The 12,798-nt window shown below is 44.7% G+C and overlaps 2 protein-coding genes across 2 annotated transcripts in view; one reads left to right on the top strand and one right to left on the bottom strand.

Annotated features, from left to right (window-relative positions):
- The window catches only part of SEC61B (SEC61 translocon subunit beta), a 128,539-nt gene extending 122,157 nt beyond the window's left edge, over positions 1-6,382 (bottom strand). The window contains exon 1 of the mRNA XM_069219630.1: positions 6,245-6,382. Coding sequence (XP_069075731.1) covers positions 6,245-6,247 — 3 coding nt within the window. The 5' untranslated portion in view covers positions 6,248-6,382. The remainder of the gene's footprint in view (positions 1-6,244) is intronic.
- An 898-nt stretch (positions 6,383-7,280) lies between these two features.
- ALG2 (ALG2 alpha-1,3/1,6-mannosyltransferase) overlaps positions 7,281-12,798 on the top strand; it is a 66,279-nt gene continuing 60,761 nt past the window's right edge. Inside the window, exon 1 of the mRNA XM_069219629.1 lies at positions 7,281-7,644. Coding sequence (XP_069075730.1) covers positions 7,339-7,644 — 306 coding nt within the window. The 5' untranslated portion in view covers positions 7,281-7,338. The remainder of the gene's footprint in view (positions 7,645-12,798) is intronic.

Raw genomic sequence — 12,798 nt, 5'->3', positions numbered from 1 at the left:
GGCCCTACGACGGAGAATTATTGTTTAATTTTGTTTTTTTTGAGATAATGCAAATTGGAGGTTTGATGTGTCTCTAAATTCCCCATGACTTTCCCGGGATCTCGGAAGCCTGCCTAAGTGAGTTGGGAATGTTCTCGGCATTTTAGCATATGTGGTGTAGAATTTGCGCTTGCACAGCTTATGCCTATTGCAGGTGATTTGTGAAGTTTGTATGTTTAGGTCAGGTAATGTCGTTTTAGTAGGCGTGGGCGTGCTCCGCAGTATGACAGTAGGGAAGTCGGCGAACTTCATGTGAGTGTGGCGCTTTGTGCTAAAAGATTATCCACTTGGTTGGTTGGTGATGTACGGACCCGTCGTGGTCTAAGACTCCGGAGTATATTGAGAAGTGTAAGAGACACTTGGGTTTATGTTGTAATTTGTGCGGTTTAATAGGTCAATCGGGCATGGTAGACAAGTCGAGTTTGAGTCAAAGTGTATGTGTGAAACCTTCGATGGAGATTTGGCAAGTTCTATAGTGCGCTAGAACAAACCATTGACAAGTCAAGAGTAGGATTTGCGGGTCGAATTCTGCTTGCGGGTGCGGGAGCTGAGAAGGAGAGAGAAGCGGCCGAGGCTTCAAGTGAAATCTCTGTAAAGTTCTGAAGCAAATGTGTTACCCTTCCTGTAGTAAACCGGCAAATTTGTGTTTTTGTTGTTAAAGGTGCTTGCAATATATTGCATTAGTTTTGTGTGAGGAGGACAAGCTGCAGGGCTTTGTCAGCTGCACTGTGTGTGGGTGTGACGTCAGTGGTGCCGCGCTGGGATAGGTCAGTAGCCGAGAGGAGTCACGCACGGATTGGCAGCCGTCCGTGAGAGGCAATAAGTTGAGAAAGGTGGGTGAAGAGTGTCCTGGGAATTAAGGTCACTTCCTGATTGGATTCAAAACAAAAAATAAATAAAAGACGCAAAAATGAATTTTTTCAAGGCTTTAAAGAGCGCTCTGAAAGGAGACGCATACATTATGGCGAGTGAGGGGGAGCCTAAACCGCCTGAGGGTACTCCAGCTTATATAGTAATGGAGGAAAAGGGAGTCACGCCTTGCCTGTGGATGAAGCAGTGGCGCAAATTAACAGAGAAGGAGGGATGTTTGGCGTTTCCGGAGCATGGAACGTTCAATACAAGAATTTTAGAGAACTTGGGGTGGATGTTAAGTGTACAAAAGCCGCCTCCGAGACCAGCTCAGTATGAGGTGTTAGCAGTCTGGGATTTAATGGCCATACGACAAAGACAGCAAAAACTTGAAAGGAGAATAAAAAGGGCAGAAAAGACTTTAGCCGAGGCTAGATGGGACAATGAGAGCAAAATGTGGAGAAGGGGAATAGTTGACGGACTTAAATTGTTTCCGGCAATTACACAAGAAGATGAGACACATGGAAAGAAAGCCACCTGTAAGACAGACAAGGGCTCTAATAAGTCTAAGGAGACTCAGAGGTCTTGGGTAGACAAAGACGACTCAGACGATGAAGAGTTTCTTAATCAATTGTTACATGATCGCCCGCCACCATATGCCATAAATGACACTGCTCCAAGCACTAGTGCGGGTCCTGGGAATCCGACACAAAGTAAGGAAGTTACGAATACAATGCAGACAAGTGATACGGTTTTGATACAGAATGGTGTCAGTGTACCCACTGCACCAGACGCGCAGATACAGTTGCAACCTCCGCCACAGATACAGAGGATTTATCCAGACGTCCCAGTACTAGAGACAAACACGAGTCTAATGGTGCCGCCTGATCCAATATACACGAGATCAAAGCTAGTACAGATTGAGCCAACTCCGCAATTGCTGCCCCAGCAACAGCTGATTCCGCGTTATAATCCGGCGGCAGGGCCTCCATCAGTACCTGCACCAGCCACAGTGAGTCAAGCTTTGGGAGTTACTGCCCCACGGGGTTTAGGACCTGGTCAGACACCAGCTGCTGTATCATTACCAATTACTGTTGGTCCCCCAGTACTTTTGTATGCGCAGGAGAAGCCGGACGTGTGTGATAAGGGAGTGAGAACCCTAGAGGTAGTAAGAGGAGGGTTCACAGGAAATCCCCAGCCAATTACACCAAGAGAACAATCAGCAGAAGGACTCAGGTCCTTGTTAGACATTAGTCCAATTGGGGCTCCTTTGGAGGCAATGAGACATGCAGGGTTAAGTGTGCTAGCCCCACAAACAATGAGTACAAATACATCACAGTCACCACTGATGTATTCTGGGAACATTTTGTTGCAAGGTTTTTCTGCGCAACAATTGAATGAGTGGTTAGAAAGGACTTATGCTTCACAAAATACTGCGGTATCCGCAGATAAGTCAGAAAAGGAAGACTACCTGAATTTTGTGAGACTGGGTGTAGAAGCTTCGGAACTAGTGGAAGGACAACGGGGGTAAATAGATTAGAGTCATACACGTAAGCAGAATTGAGGTATCTGTGCCCCAAGTTCACTAAAGAAGTGGGCAAGGTGCATCAGAGGTTGGCAAACCTGGCAGACAAGTACAACATAGACATTGGGAATACTAAACATTTGAAAAGAAGCTACAGATTAGACTTTGATTCTAAAGATTTTGAGCACATGAGATCTACCGGAATGAAAGCGCATCTTAAAGAGATACGGCAAATTGCGCAAATCTGGGGAGCTTTAGAGAAGTGGGAAGGCAGATGGGCAAAGAAAAGAGATAAAGAGAAAGGGGAAGGTCCGGAACCAAATCAGGCTAAAGTCGCACCGGACATGGGGACAGTAAAGATGTTACCAATGAGAGAAACAGCTGGAGGGGTTCTAGTCCATGTACCGTGGTCTAGGGGAGACATTCTGTCATTTACAAATAATTATCCCAGGTTGAGGGAGAAGCCGATAGAATGGTACCGGCAGACAGATAGGTTTGTGAAACTTGCGAAATGTCTCTGGGAGGACTTGAATACCCTGTTTGAGATTATAGTTCCACCCGATTTATGGCTTGAGTGCAAAAGAGGTGTGGATAGGCCGACACAGGAGCCGGCAAGTGATAAGGTGACTGGAGCACCATCTGAGGAAGTGATGAAGTACTATCATAAAGTGATTGAGTTTTTGAAGCAGAAAGTGTTGCAGAAAGTGACTGATTGGCAGAAAATCGATCGAACCTCACAGGAAGCTAAAGAGTCAATTCATGCTTATTATGAGAGATTGTTGAAAGCGTTGAAACATTACAGTGGCACGGAGACCATAGAGCCGAAAGATATGAATCATGTGGTCAGATTAGTCAGATGATTAAAAATCATTTGATCTGTTGGCAGGCAAAGCCGATTGATGAGGTGTTGCAGTATGCAAAATACTGTAGTGGCGAGATTGAGTTGAAGCAGAGAAAGTTGAAGGAGAAAGTGATGGTGATGCAGATTAAGGCAGCGTAGGCAGGGATGCAGGGAAATGGAATCCAGCAAATGGCACAGCAGCAACCGCAACGGAATGGCATGTTTCAGGCACAGCAGAGAGGCCGAGGTCTTGTGAATCGCGGTCCAAACTTGAATACTGAACTGTTGTGGTTCAAAATGATGTACAGGGGATGAAAAAGATGTCACCTTGTCAAGCGTGCGGGGGCGTGGGGCATTGGAAGCGGGAATGCCCAATGGTGGTGCAGGATGGTGTTGTTCAACAAAGCAATGATGTTGGTACATTTTAAAATATGAGGGGTCCAAAAATGAGAGGACAAAATCAGAATTTCCAGAATAACATGGTTACAGCCGATGCAGCAAATACAAATGCCGCATGTTCAACCAGCACAAATGCAGCAGGTACAACAGCAGGTTCCCATGGTACCTAGACAGCAAATGCAATTACCATTAGCACCGATGGGACAGCAACAGGTGATGCTTCCTCAGCAGGTCACAGGCCAAACAATGAGTCAAAATAATACAGTACAGCAATTTCCATTGCGTGGTGAGGATGGATTAAACAATGAAAGGTCGGATGATTGTTCAGATGTTCAGACAGTGAGGAGTGCAGGCTTGCAGCATCCCTAGAAGTATGTAGAGGGAAAGGTGATGGACCACAAGGTTTCATTCCTGGTTGACACGGGAGCTACACGCTCTCCAGTCAGAAGTGCAGAGGTTCCGAAATTGCCACTTTCAGGTCATACCATAAGGGTGGTAGGGGTGGCAAATCAGTATTTGACAAACCAGATTACAGACCCAGTTCAAATTGAGATTGGAAACTTCCAGGGATTACATAAATTTGTAGTCTGTGATTCTAGTCCTGTGTCCCTTCTCGGAAGAGACTTACTGTGCAAAACAAGATGGTTGATTACCTGTTCTAATGAAGGGATTGAAGTGCAGACGAACAGTGATGATGAAGGGGACAATGGACAATTTACAGATCTAGAGACGAAAAAATTTCTAATGTGCAGTGTACTGACTTGCTAAAGGACATGAACTCTTGTTTTTTTCAAACTAGAAGCTGAATGTAACTGTAGTAGATCCGTTCTCATGAAATTCAGCCTGCCTGTAGTAACCTTTTAGCTGAGTGCAACAGTGTAGATTAATGCTAAGTACAAGGTCACCTAAACCGGTACGGACAATGGAGCCACTGACCGAAGATGTGCAAAGGACCACAAGACGAAATCATACCGGACATTCCACCCGCTAAAGACGTCAATCATAAGCACCAATAAAATATGTGAGAACTGTTATGGGGTAACAAATTCGATAAGCTAATTTGATTTTAATTGGTTAAAGATAGTGGGGTGCAACCCCCTGTCCAATTAGATTTTAGGGGAACGTACCACGAAAAGGGGATAAAAACCCTTGACCACAGGAAATAGAGAACAAGAGGGGTAGGAGAGAGACTAAGGGAGATGCTGATGCGATTTGCTATTGATCCAGACACTTTGTCACTTTGCTTAGTGACTTGATAAATTTTAGATTAGAACCATCCTTGTCCTTAGATTGCCCATTTACACTTTACCTCCTTATGAGGGAAGTGGCCTTTTTCCTGAGCTGAGTTCCTGGCTTCTGGCGAATCAACTGATGTCCTGAAGACGAAGACAGAATCTGAGTGCTGATCAAACATGGAGGGTAACTATATGACAATGAAATTGTGACTGTCTGTTTGCTTTTCCTTTCTAGGTACCAACTGCTTCTTTTGACAGGAACCACAGTTAGATGTTTTCCAAATTGGTGTTACTAAATTGTTTTGCATGAAGCCCAACATGCCCATGATAATTCGAGGTTAGGTGAGGGGTTCACTGGACTGACGCAAATATACAAATGACTAAATCTATGCTTTGTTGAACAATGTGCTAATATACTGTGCTTAGAATAATCTATGCTGACGTCGTGTTATATTCTAATGTTTGTGATTCTTGCTTTGATGAAATCTTATCAGAGTTGCCATAGTGTGACTATGCTATTGTGCTTCCTGGTTTTGAGATTAATAAACTTGCTAGTAGTATTGTAACCAATAGGGAATATATATCATTAAATTCATATTAAACTGGTGTGGTTATTCGTGACTGCAAGGTCATGGGGTTTCCAGAGTTTATTAAGTGTCATTGACTAAAGTAAAGTGCACTGTTATAATAACTATTGGTGACATTATTGACATATTGATTGACATGTTGATTAGCTATCTCGTCCTAAGGTGTCTTCAAACTGGGTCAAAAGATTCATTGGCCTAAAACGAGTCCCAAAGGGAGTAAATTAATCATAAAGGAACGCGTTAACAGGAGCAACAGACGTGCCTGTACCTGGCTGAACATTCACTCTGACATATCTTCAACAGTAAAGAGAGAGGGAGCGCTAAACATTGGGGCATCTCATGCTTTGGTAATAGTGAAGTAAAATATAAATAACTATGTTTCTTTACGTATTTGCTATTTTAAAAAACATTTTCATTGTTTATTCAAATAGTTTAACAAGCATGGCCTTAAAGCACACCTCCCGATCGCAACGATAGTTTCGGCTGACGTGTCATTCCTTTGATCAAGGGCTCTAAACTACCAGCTCAGTAGGTTTCGCAGCTCCGACTAAAACAGAACTTGGAAATGATCAAGGAATAAAAATCAGGGGGTCGATTAGGGTAAGGCTGATACCACGGGAGGAAGCAATGCTTTAATTAAGGGGGGCTTAAACTTGATCGCAAAAGCGTGCACTTTGCATTCAAAACTAGCTCGAATAATCTTTTTTTAATGCTGTTTCGCTTCCCTGAGCGCCGAGGACATCTTGACTAGTAAACCGTGTTTACTTACCATAGCTTAGGTCTTCTTCAGATTCCTCTTTCTGTGCTGTGTTCAACCTCAGAGAGGATACACAACCTGCGTCCAACAACTAAGTCTCACAGAAAAGGACCGATCGCTGGGATATGGGTTGAACATAGCATCACCGTAGTGACCCCGCCCATACCCAGCTGCTTACCACGGCAGCCACGATAAGGCGGGTCGTTTCTACTGCAAATACAACCTCAAGTTAGAACTAAACAAGCCTTTTAATTTCCGAGACCTCGTCAAGGTATAAAAAATCAAAAAGGACTTCAATATCTAGTACGTATGACCTGCCAAAACTATGGATATTTGATTATAACGCATACATGTATAGTTTGTCAAAGGTTTATATTATTGTAGTTAGAATGGAGCGGTAAGGTTTACTAAAGTTATTATCAGCTAACTTATGCAATGAGTGGAATATGATGTGCCCATTTCGATGCGAACTGTTCTATCCTGCCTATCTTTGCGAAACGTGCTCCGCTCTAAGATGGCGACAGGGTAGAGAATGTTTCGTATATAGGTCGCTTGGGTTATCATGCCCTCCCGCAGTGCATTGCGGGAAAGTCCACATAAACCATGACGTGTCACTTCTTAAAACTTCCCGTAGTGTCATATGTGAGTGTTAATACGCTACCAGCGTTCTGTTGGTTGGGCAATTTTAAATAAAATTCGATGGTTGCTACGCCAAATACTGGGCAATTTGGTGAATATAGAGCTTCTTAGAACTTACTGACCTATAAATAAGTACTCATCTCATGAAACACCATTTTTTTAGGAGTCTGCTATTGTTGTCTTTTAGGTCATTGGTATGTGACGACTTATTCTTTGCCAGATATCACAATCATTTTATCTATCTTTTGTATCATAGGCCAAAGCCTAAAAATTAACTCGGTTATGAGTTAGTAATTCGACCTATCAGTTCTGAAAAATCTAATTTCAAGATGGCCGTCCTGTTTACAGTGAACAACTAGGACCCCCTCGCAGATGCTTTATTGTGTAAAGTGACGTGAAAGTGGACGTCACGTGGTGTAGTCTCACGTAAATCGTTGCCCGTGGCCGGGGCTGTTGTGTAAACTGTCATGGGCATGAAGGTTCTTTTCTTGCACCCTGATCTTGGTATCGGTGGTGCCGAGAGGTTAGTGTTGGACTCTGCCTTGGCCCTGCAGGCACGCGGCTGCTCTGTAGAGTTTTGGACATCGCATTATGATCCACATCGCTGTTTCCCAGATTCTCTTCGTCTGCGCGTCTCTTGCGTTGGAGACTGGTTGCCTCGGACTGTCTGGGGCTACTGTGCCGCGCCCTGTGCCTATTTGCGCATGGTATACCTTGCCCTTTACGTTATTTTCCTTAGCGGAGCCGAAAGTGACGTGTTCTTCTGTGACCAGGTGTGTAAGAGAACATTGTAACATCTCCCAGAGAGCGGGTGGTGGACCTGGACACTACTTTTTTGTTATTGAATGTTTGAAAGTGGCTTCTAACAGTGAAAGCTTTGTCCAACGTCCTTTTTCCTATGCTTTGTAAAGCGCAGCATGCGTCTCTTAAAATTTCACTGTCGACAAAACTCACTGTTTGTTTAACAAACAAAAAGAAGTGAGAACTTTGTGCGGCACTCCAGAGAAGGAACGTAAATATTATTTGGCAAGAAAAGCGTTATGCATTTAGTAGTAATCTTTGATCTTTCAAAAGTTAAGTTAGCGTGCCCATTTATACGTCCCTCTATAACCCACCACTGGCTGTGCACAGTTTATACATTTTTCATTCTATATACCTTTAAGTTTATATCTTTACGTTATTGAACGGGGACCCTCCACTTCATCTTTATTGGAATTCGGGGGCGGCCGGGTGCAGTGGACAAAGTAGGCGTCGTGTTTGCAATTGAAAGCCATGGAGGGACCCTGGGGTCCTTTAGACGATGCAGGCAGGGCACAGTGGGGCTTCTTGGGTCAGCCACCGACTGGTTTAGGATGAGGGCCGCCTGCTGGTCACTCCTGCACTGGTAGGTGGTTCCTCTCGGTCCTGGGGGTTGCGGGTGCAGTGCTTGGTCCACGTGTCTGGTTCCTTTGTTACCAGGCAGTCGTGGTCAGGGGGAGCCTCTGGATCCTCTCTGCAGGCGTCACTGTGGTGGTGCAAAGGGGTGAACTCAGGGTGTTTACGTAATTGGAGTCTCCTGGGAGTCCTCTCTGCGGTGTTGGTTGTCCTGAATTCGAGCCGGGGCGTCGGGTGGAGTGTGAAGACTCATGCTTCTCGGGGGAAGTTGAGTCTCTTTAAAAGTTATTTTAAAGTTGCAAAGTTGTTGCAGTTTCTGAACAGTGCTGCTGTTCTCGGGAGTTTCTTGGTCCTTTAGGTGCAGGGCAGTCCTCGGAGTCCTCAGAGGTCGCTGGTCCCATCGGATGCATCGCTGTGCAGGTTCTTTGAGTCTGGAGACAGGCCGTCAGGGCTGGGGCCAAGTTGGTTGGTGTCTCCATCGTCTCTGTGGGGCTTTCGAGTCAGCAGTACTTCTTCTTTCTTCAGGTTGCAGGAATCTGATATCCTGGGTTCAGGGTCACCCCTAAATACACAATTTAGGGGTGTGTTTAGGTCGGGGGGCACATCCCTATTGGGGGAATCCTCCAAACTCAAGACTGGGGATTTCTAAAGGCAGCGGTCACCTCAGCTCAGGGCACCTTAGGGGCTGTCCTGACTGGTAGGTGACTCCTCCTTGTTTTTTTTTATCTCCTCCGACCTTGCTGCCAAAAGTGGGAGCAGTGGCCGGAGGGACGGGCATCTCCACTAGCTAGCATGCCCTGGAGTGCTGTAACAAAAGGCATGACCCTTTGAGGCTCACTGCCAGGTGTTACAGTTCCTGCAGAGGGAGGTGAGAAGCACTTCCACCCCGTACAGGCTTTGTTCCTGGCCACAGAGTGACAAAGGCACTCACCCCATGTGGCCAGAAAGTCGTCTGGTTGTGGCAGGCTGGCAGAAACTGGTCAGCCTAGCACTAGGAGTCGGACTGGTATTCAGGGGGCATCTCTAAGATGCCCTCTGGGTGTATTTTACATTAAATCCCACACTGGCATCAGTGTGCATTTATTGTGCTGAGAAGTTTGATACCAAACTTCCCAGATTTCAGTGTAGCCATTATGGAACTGTGGTGTTCGTAATTGACAGACTCCCAGACCATATACTCTTTATGGGTACCCTGCACTTACAATGTCTAAGGTTTTGCTTAGACACTGTAGGGGCACAGTGCTCATGCATCATGGTATAGTGCACCCTGCCTTAGGGCTATAAGGCCTGCTAGAGAGGTGACTTACCTATGCCACAGGCAGTGAGATTTGGTCATGGCACCCTGAGGGGAGTGCCATGTTGACTTAGTCATTTTCTCCCCACCAGCACTCACAAGCTGTGAGGCAGTGTGCATGTGGTGAGTGAGGGGTCCCCAGGGTGGCCTAAGACATGCTGCAGCCCTTAGACACCTTCCCAGGCCACAGGGCCCTTGGTACCAGGGGTACCATTTACAAGGGCCTTATCTGTGTGCCAGGGCTGTGCCAATTGTGGGAACAAAGGTACAGTTTAGGGAAAGAACACTGGTGCTGGGGCCCGGTTAGCAGGGTCCCAGCACACTTTCAATCATAACTGGCATCAACAAAAGGCAAAAGGTTAAGGGGAAACCATGCCAAGGAAGGCATTTCCTTACAGAAACTTTCTGTGATCTGTTTTTCACAGAATATTTGTACTTGTATTTACATAGAGCTTACTACCCCTGACGAGCTGCTGAAGCACTTTTCGGTGAATAGCATGCCACTCTGGAGCCCAAAAAGGGTTAGTGGTGAATTATTATAGGGAAATAAGAGTTACGTTGTGCGTTGGACATGCAAGTCTGCTTAATTGACTAGGATAATGAAGGGTTAGACGAGAGAGGAGTCTAGACAGTGTTGTTTGATGATCATAGTAGTAAGATGAGGTTTGGGATGAGTCAAAGAGATGGAGGGGGAAGAGTCTAGACTAGCTATTTCCTAACTATAATGTCCCTGTAACATTTGTTTTGTTTTTGTTTTTAGTGAATTTCTATGTTTTTCTAAACTATGCATTGTATTACAATGTGTATGTAGGTGTGTGAGTGGCTGTATAAGTGGCTGTGTGTTTCTGTGAGTAGTGGTGATTGTGTGGTTCTGTGAGTGGCCGTGATTGTGTGGTCCTGTGAGTGGCTGTGTGGTCTGTGAAGGGGTGTGGGTTTGTGTGAGGATCTGTAAGGGGAGTATGCGTGGGTCTGAGTGGGTTTATGTGACTGGCTGTGTGTGTCTGTGAGTGTGTGAATGGGTGTGTGACTGGCTGTGTGGGTCTGAGTGTGTGACTGGCTGTGTGGGTCTGTGAGTGTGTGACTGGCTGTGTGGGTCCGTGAGTGGGTAATGGTAGTGGTTTTGTTGGGTGTATGTGGTGTTTTTTTGTTGTTTTTTTTTAAACCTTTTTTTATTGCAGTCTGAATCTGTGGATCCGCCATGGATTCTCACAGGGGGCATGCTGAGTGCCAGGTTAGATCCTCCTGTGCGGCAAAGAAAAGTCCCCCCACCCCCACACACAATTTCTTCCCATGAGGGGTGCCTCACAGACCCCCTCCATCAGTCCCAAGGGATCAGGATACCTCTAATCTGACCTCTTACGGCCTATTTACACTTTCTTCCCTTCATCCCTCTCCCAGAGGAACCGTGTCCCACTTGACAAAATGGCAGGTGTAAATTTTCGCTTAGGTTGTGGCCAACCAATTACGGCATTGATGTTGGCACATAGATCTGCGCCGCTAGATATGCATACATCGTTTTTCTTTAATAACTCCAAAACTACTGAACAGATTTACTCCAAATTGCAAAAAAAGCCCCTTTTCTGGACCAAGATCTAGCTTTCTGACAAATTTGGTATCATTCTGTCCAGAGGTTCTGGCTGTACTACTGTCTAAAATCCCTACGGGAATTTGCATGGGAGAAACACGTTTTCAGACCCCCCCCCCCACCCCCCCACCCCCCTTTTTTTTTTCTTTCCTCAGACGCTGCTTTACGAATCACTCTGAAAATTTCCAGACTGCATCTGTAGTGACTGGCACACTAATTTTGAAAATGTTGTGAGGATTATTCAGATGGTGCTAAACTTGTTAGCCAATCAAAAATGCTTTTTCCTGTGGAAGCTAGGTCCTAACTATATACTATATATATATCTACCTACAGGCGACCGTCGATGTATGTTTGTTCCACTATAAACAATTGCTGCAGTCTACCAGAAAGTGTTTGTCAGGGTGCTTACTTGTTGTGGCTGGACTTTGTGTGGGGTGTGTGTGTATGTGTGTTTTATAATATGCACACACACACTTGTTAAGCAGACCTGAAGAAAATCTATAGATTTGAAAAGCCATAGAACATATACAAAGAAATACAAATATGTAAATACATACATGTAATCAAATTATAAATGTTTACATAGACAGGGATATGCTGTTCATTAGTGTTTGAGTATGGTAATGAATTCCATAGTTTGGCTGCTAGAACAGATAAAGATGTACCACCCAAGTTTTATTTTTCTAGAGTGGAGTTTCCTTTGTTGAAAGTATTTGGTGATTTTATTCCTGATGAAAAGCGGTCCTGTTCCACGTATTGCTTTGTGGATGATACAAAACAGCTTGAAGTGGATCTTCTGCTAACCTGTAGCTAATGTAGAGCTTTTGTGGCTTTACATGTAGTAGTAGTAGTCGGGTAGCAGAGTTCTGAATTCATTGCAGTCTTTTCATGGTTGTTAAAGATGATCTATGGTAGAGGTCTTTGGGGTAAGCAAGTTTAGACAGTACACAATGGATAGTAGCCTGGACCGGACCGTGTGTGGAAATCCACTGGGGGAAGATGTGTTGCAGAGTTTTCATAGTAAAGTAGCTTGACCCCCCTAACTTTTCCACTTGATAATTTGGAATCAATGGTAATTCCAAGTGTATCTTTAGATACTTTCAGAGGTGGTCCCAGATCGTCTGGTGCAGAGTGGATCATCATTTTTCCACTCTCCGTATCCAGTGATCAGAGGCTCTGAGACAACTGAAGTTTTTTTTAGGTTTTAATTTTTTTTGGTTTTTCCCATTTAAGAAGTATCTGCATAGGTATAACTTGAGCTAAAGTTCATTTATCTTTGCCGGTAATGATTTCATGTAGATGTTGAAAAGCATAGGTGAGATGATATAGCTTTGAGGGAATCACTGCTTTTGTGAAGCATGGTTTGGGCAAGAAAGGTGGAGTATGAATGCCATTTATTCTGTTTTGAAGGTAGGATGTGATCCTGTCGATAGCAGTCCCCTCTATGCCGGCTGCATTGGGGGTCATGGCTAACTGTGTTGTAGGCAGCTGAGAGGGTTTTTTATTTTATATATATATATATATATTTTTTTGTTTTGTTTCCTGCTCATGTTAGTTGAAGCGTTCCTTTTTTGGGTTCCTCATGGGAAACTCAATCCAGCCCACCTCACCACAATCCAGTCAACCCCACACCCTCCCCAATCTACAATTCACTCCACCACAATACACCCCACG

This window comes from Pleurodeles waltl, chromosome 2_2 (assembly GCF_031143425.1).
Source record: "Pleurodeles waltl isolate 20211129_DDA chromosome 2_2, aPleWal1.hap1.20221129, whole genome shotgun sequence".
NCBI classification, from domain to species: domain Eukaryota; kingdom Metazoa; phylum Chordata; class Amphibia; order Caudata; family Salamandridae; genus Pleurodeles; species Pleurodeles waltl.
The sequence above is the reverse complement of the archived record's forward strand: the minus strand, read 5'-3'. Positions and strand labels throughout refer to the sequence as shown.